Here is a 6,487-nt window from a genome sequence, read left to right as displayed (position 1 = left end):
GCAAGGAACGCTCTTAGTCCTGGTTAATAAGCTCAGGACCATCCCATTCTGCTGAGGGGCTGCTTTGATGTGGTTCAGCCACCCCCTTGTGGATAGAGATCCAACCTTGCAGTACAAAATTGATGTACCTGAATACAGTTTCCCTGTGCTCTTTGATTCCTTGTCTTGTTTCCTCTATCTATCCTGCATGTTTTCTTATTCTCTGATGGGACAACCAACGGGTTTAAAATCCTGTATTGTGCTTATCCGGGAGAGTTGCTGCTCTGGAAAGTTCCCTCATGGAAAATTAAAATCTCATCTCCTCAAACAGATTTCCAACACCCCTGCTCAACCGCAATTCCACCAAAGAGGTCTGCAGCCACATAAAGACACATATGTGAGAAAGAAAGACATCAAAAGCAATTTAGAAATAGACAAGAGGACATTTTAAGACACTGAAACTAAAGGATTAAGACTAGGAATTATATTTAGTTTTTCTTCACAGGCATTTATTTAGTTTATCATGTAAGAAAATAAGACAAAGAAACGTTCCACTTCTCACATTTTCTTTCAATGGCACACAAGGTGAAGGTGTTAAAAGTTTTTTGGCAGAAAAAAAAAAGTAAGAAAGCAAGAAAGAAGAATTAAACGAAAAGAGTGCAACATGACTGTCATATTCAATGCTTATAAACTCTTAAGTATCTGACGGTGACACCACTGAAGAGGGGAAACTAGTGTTACAGAACTTAAATCGTGACCTCATGTTCAAACATACTGTAAGCATAGGCTTCATTTGCATAGCTTAAACGGTTAAAACAAAATGTTACAACAAAACTGCTTTTATATGGGCTACATATTCTATCAACTATGTGTTGCTACCTTAAGGTAAAAGAGAACTTGCCAATAAAATAAATGTACAATTATGAAAAGCTCGTGTGCAGAACAGTATGCGTTTAACCAATATCGAATGAGAACATCATCAAACACGTGTCATCCATTCTCACTTTCATATCTTGGATTTCAGTAAGACTTATTTTTTGTCATACAAAGACTAGAAACTGACAAAATACACTGAAACACCTGGCATTCACACTGGAAAGTTTTAAAGATTAAGTATTAAATGAACTGGTAAACAACGTGTGGGTTAAGCCACATTGTTTTGTGGACAGGTCCATTCCTATTAGCATCAGCTTCATCGGTAGTCACGTCTTAAGGCTTCGAATGGGTCCCCACAGCGTCAACAACCTAACTCTAAGATCAACAGAGTTGCAACATCGAAATCAATCTCAAATAAATGCAATGCATCTACAAAAAAAAATTACTACAATAAATTTTGGCATTCAAATATTGGTGTATTTAAAAAAAAAAAAAACAATGCTCCTATGTTCTGATTTGTACGCTTTGTAATAAAAGTACATTCTCCCCATTTGTGATAGACTAAAGGAAGACTTGCAAGAGTCACTGTACTTTTCCCTCCCTCTATATGCAAAACATACAGAAAAACATATGGCGAATACGAGATTTTCAAGGCATGGTGGAAATCAGGAGGGAATCGATATTGTCTCCTTCAGGGAGCGACAAAGTCCCAACTGTGCATGATAGCAGATCAAAATCAGAGGGACTAGGATCACACTTCCACGCTAGTCCCTCTATTTTGGCCCGTGTAAAACAAATCTCTAGCGCCCTCACTAGACCTGCAGGGGTATAACTCGAACCAGCAAGTCTCGCCCTGCCCTGACTTGCACCAACCCCTACAGATTATGGACTGCACTTGGACCTTGACTGGGGTGGCTGAATATGTGCACCGACACATAGAACTGCATGTAAAAATGATACGCTTCCTTTCCCACATTTAATTAACAAAAAAAATTAATGAACTTAATGAATTCACAGGTGAAAAGGGACATTACCTGTGCTGCACTCCCCCATCTTTTGACTTAATGGCTTTGACCGATAGAATTAGTACCTGCTTCCCCCCCCAATGAAATAAGATGGGATGATGTGTGTTTATTCCCGAGACAATAAAATCTAATGGCTTTTCTCTTCCCAGGCCAGGGGTTGGCTCAGTCACAGCAAACACATGTACATCCATACACATAGTTGACCCATAAATCTTTGCCCCAACGCAGCATCTGAAATGTCTGAATATTAATATTTTCTTGGAATTTTTTGCATTAGTAAAACTGAAAAATCAAAAACATCACACATACTCTCTTTCTCTCGCTTGCTCACTCTCTGATATCACTGAAAAGCGGTTTATCACATCTCGGCTTGGTTCACACACAGAGCACAAAAACAAAACATTCCACAGCATAAACAACGCTGAGGGTCACAACCTGTTTCAAACACAGAGGTTATTCAGTCAAACAGGAAGGTGCTTTGCCTGCAAAGGCTTGTGTTATGAAAAGGTAGAGAGGAGGGGCCTTATTACATGAAACCTAAAATTCTTAAAAGGTGGACCTAGTTTTAACATACATGAAAGAATATGACAAGTGAGAGTTACCATTCTGGTTTTCACTATAGCCCCTGGTGGGAAGGAACTTCAAGCCATATTTGGCACAACCGGTCAGACAGGCTATCTGTTGCCTTTTCTTTCTTTGAGAAAAAAAGAACAGCACTGTGCGAGTGGAGGCAAGGAGGCCTGATATTTGTAATATCAGTGGTTTACAAAGCCTACATACTTTAAAAACCAGAAGGTGGAGGAAGGGCACTGGGCTGTGATCAAGGGAAGGCTGCTGTTACTCCCTCTTGTCAGCTGCTTTCGACTGCTCCCTCTGAATCATGCAGCGGCGCACAATGCTGTCAAAACTGCCCAGGTAGAAGAGGGCGATGGTCCGAAATAATCCCATGGTAACAATCTGAGAAAGAGAAACTGACGTTAGAATTTGTAAATTGCACAATACATCCGGTCAATGTGACAACAACATGTACGCGGCTTTACCTGCTGGAGACCTTCAGTGATGGAGGTGACAGGTGACATTCCACAGGTGAGGGCTGACAGCATGTAACCATCGGGTCCCACAGAGCTGTTGAAATTCCCCTGCTGCAAGAGCAAAAAAAAAAAGAAGGCAGGTAGATCACAACAGATTATCAATCCTCCTCCAGAAGAAATTTACTTAAATGTTTAAAACTGGACAAGAAGCGTGGTGGGTAAGTGGATGGTGAAGCGGATTTCTTACAACTGCATCCCGAACAATGATTTTGGCCACTTGGTCTGGTTGGCAAACTCCAGAGGTTTCAGAGATTAATTTGGTCTCTAGAGGCTAGTAGAGGAAAGAACAAAGAAGGAAAATGCTTTCAATAAGGAAGTTAACTGGAAGTGAAATTGCAGGAGGTTATTATTTAAAGAGATGTTTACCTTTGTCTTATTTTCCTCAGCCAGTCCTGGAGTGTCAGTGTCAGGGGGGTAGGCCACCGTCACATAGATATTGTATGGCTTTATCTTGAGAAGAACAGCAACACTCATTGAGCATTATGTCCTACCCTTTGACCTCAATGACAACATTTGATACAAAAAGGTCTTAAAGCAATGCAATTAAGAATGAATGAATGAATGCACCCTATCAGGCCTATTGATAGATTGCCAATCCTGGTAACAATATTTACACCAGCACCTCAACAACCCTCAATAGCAAAGTGGTGTTTTTACTTGACGCATTGCAAAGTTGACTCGCAAATGCGGTGTGTTTCTTGGTGTGCAGTGCAAATCTGTGAAAAAGGGTATTCAAGAGAGAGGGCAAAAAAAACCTCACCTCCATCTGCAGCGACTCTGCTAAGCCACGCAGGGCAAACTTGGATGGGGAGTAGGCAGTGTATCCAAACAGGCCGATCTGCCCTGCTTGGGAGGACACAAACATGATGCGGCCCATTCTTCGCTCCTTCATTGTGGTTATGACGGCCCGTGTCGGGTAGACGCTGCCCAGGTAGTTCACTTCCATCAGTTTCTGTTGGAGTCCAGAGTTCACACATATTATCCCATGGTTATCCACAGGGTAGCGCTGCACAAATATAGCTACACATTCGACAACCTAAGTTTTAGTTTGTAATTTGACCCCTTTAATCTTTTCTGACAGTAACAAAATCTCACACAGAGTCAGCAATCAAACCTCCTTCTGGTTAATAATGAATGATTAAATATTTTAAATATAAAAAAAAACACTATTTTCCAGAATCTCCAGAAAATCTTGTGTGTCTTAGGTATTATTCAAATTATAACTTGGGAACATATGAACTCAAATTAACATGTTAAAAACAGAGTGTGAGAAATTCATAAGACATTATCCTTTTTTATTTTGACACTTTAATCACTCATATGAACAGGGAATATTTTTATCAACTGTTCTGAGTACAGTTCGCAGTAGCTTATTGACTTCTGAACATAAACAAGACAATGGCCGTGTCTTGGCTACACTCCCAGGTACCTACTTTAAAACGATCCACTTCCATATCCTCAAACTTTCCAGAAATGGATGATCCAGCACAGTTCACTAACATATCAACAGGCCCCAGCTTCTCCTGAGCCTGCATGAAAGGAAAAAGCCACTTCAATACTTCAGCACTGAGATGTTCCACTGTTGCTAAGGAGGGTAAGATTACCTGTTTTATCACACTTTCCACCTGGCTATAATCACTGGAAACATCCACTGATATGCAGAGCACCACCTGAGAAAGTAAATTGTACATGATCTTCAGCATCAGCCGTTATGGCCAATATGAACACCTATACAGTTATAACAGGTGCTTTAAAACAATACCTGAAAGTCATCTTTTATTGAAATAATTAATAAAAACATACCTGCTTGTCATTGATGGCACATTTCTCCACCTCTTTCTTTGCTTGAAGCAACTTAATCTGTGGGAAAAAGTGCATGTTTAATCTGTTTAAAACTTGTGTAGACTCCTTTTTCCCCTTAAAAACTAAATGAAAACGTGTTGAACCTTCAGAACATGGATGCTCACATGCAAGTGAACTGTTTAACACTAAAAGTAGATTTTGCATGTGAGAGGAGCACATTCTTCACCTGACATGGAGCCAATTCACATTTGCAAAATGTTTCCCTGTGTTTGACATCAAATGAGTTGGCTTTAACAACAAACAGGCTGGGACTAGGCTAGACACAAAGGAGTGATTGGTTGAATGTGGTTTGTGCTGACCTCATCCCGTGCCACCAAAGTGATGAATGCTCCTTGCCTGTAGCACTCAATTGCAATGCATTTCCCAATCCCACTTGAACCTCCGGTCACCTGAAAAAAAAGGTAAGAAGGGCATTAATTAAAGGTCAAATATTGGCGTATTGGGCTACATAAATAAAACTGACTTGACCTATAATTCACAAGCAAGATGTAATTATATTTCCAAAATGTTATGCAACTTAATAAAAGTTAGAGATGTATGTTACAAGTCAGGTTTGTCATGGTGTTACATCTGCATAATAAAAAGAGTCAAACTACATTGGTAGTTTACAACGTAAACCTAGCAAAAATTTACTTACAAAACTCATTATGTGGGCGTTTCCTCATAACGGACACCTGACTGCCATTATAAATTCAAAGTTTTCACTGGTTGTACTTGTAACGTCAGTAATAGGCATAACGTTACGTGTCGTAACTTTCAAATATAAACTCAGTGAACTGCTGCTAGCTTTGGACCTAACTTGAAGCTAGCCATAAAGCTAAACTTACAGTAATGATTGGACGTTGTCAAACTGTCAACGGTAACTTGGCTTAGTAAACGTTAGTTAGCACTCTGGTGCACTTACCACGACGTGGGCCCCGTTCAGTTTCAGAGGTTTGGGGCTAATAAGAGGCGATATCATGTACAACAGCAAAACAAAGGCAACAATGAAGGCAGCAACTACAAGAAGCATGATGAATGGCAGAAGGAGCCACCAGGAGTTGATGAAAAGCCAGTCCGTGATCGTTGAGCTCAACCCTTCTTCAGATGACATGGGTGAAATCTGGCAATCGTTAGCTTGTTTGCTAACAAGCAGGCCAGCTTCTGAGTCCGATAACGGAGCTACAAGGCAAGAGACGGCCCTGAAAGGGGGTGGTGAAACACAGAACTCGGAGGACGGGCTGTTCCGGGGTTATGCAATAAGTCACAAATGTGTACCGGTCAGTTGAAAGTACTACGGTGGACCTTGGCTCCCCGTGACAAAGCGCAGTCTACATAAACCAAAACAAATCTAACTGTGCTCTGTAAACGTACGCTTCACGGTCGTACTTGGTACTTGTAGTTCTCAAGGGAAAGCGTTTCTTTAACTCTCAACGCTGCTTAAATGCCTACCAACAACAACTCCCACAATGCAATGTGCTGCTTCCTCATTCGTCGTATCCGTTTCAATCTGCCTTTCAGTTAGCTTCGACTCACACCCACCCGAACAGCCACCAGGTATTGTTCACTGACAAGAGACGGTCAAACCTACCTAGTTTAAATTCTTTATCTATGAACCTACATCTCTATTGCAAATTCTTGTCAACGAGCAGTGATTTTGATACAAAAAAGGTA

The 6,487-nt window shown here is 40.7% G+C and overlaps 1 protein-coding gene across 1 annotated transcript; it reads right to left on the bottom strand.

Annotated features, from left to right (window-relative positions):
• Nucleotides 1-464: 464 nt before the first annotated feature.
• Nucleotides 465-6,162, bottom strand: kdsr (3-ketodihydrosphingosine reductase). Its single transcript, XM_038717981.1, has 10 exons — nt 5,739-6,162; nt 5,134-5,223; nt 4,775-4,831; nt 4,576-4,641; nt 4,405-4,500; nt 3,732-3,923; nt 3,338-3,421; nt 3,159-3,242; nt 2,921-3,022; nt 465-2,837 (listed from the first exon to the last, which is right to left on the bottom strand). The coding sequence occupies exons 1-10, from the start codon at nt 5,925-5,927 to the stop codon at nt 2,718-2,720; spliced, it is 1,080 nt and encodes a 359-aa protein (XP_038573909.1). The 5' UTR covers nt 5,928-6,162; the 3' UTR covers nt 465-2,717.
• Between the last annotated feature and the right edge of the window lie 325 nt (nt 6,163-6,487).

Source organism: Micropterus salmoides, unplaced genomic scaffold (genome assembly GCF_014851395.1).
Source record: "Micropterus salmoides isolate LMB-PRFRI ecotype aquatic unplaced genomic scaffold, ASM1485139v1 Ms_hic_scaffold_14, whole genome shotgun sequence".
Classification (NCBI taxonomy): Eukaryota; Metazoa; Chordata; class Actinopteri; order Centrarchiformes; family Centrarchidae; genus Micropterus; species Micropterus salmoides.
This window is presented reverse-complemented; position numbering and strand designations above follow the sequence as displayed.

Coding starts and splice junctions, on each gene's coding strand:
- kdsr (XM_038717981.1), bottom strand. CDS start 5,927: ATGTCATCTGAAGAAGGGTTGAGCTCAACGATCACGGACTGGCTTTTC. Junction 4,501..4,575: donor TGGAAAGTGTGATAAAACAG/GTAATCTTACCC, acceptor CCTTTCATGCAG/GCTCAGGAGAAGCTGGGGCC. Junction 3,023..3,158: donor TCATTGTTCGGGATGCAGTT/GTAAGAAATCCG, acceptor TTGCTCTTGCAG/CAGGGGAATTTCAACAGCTC.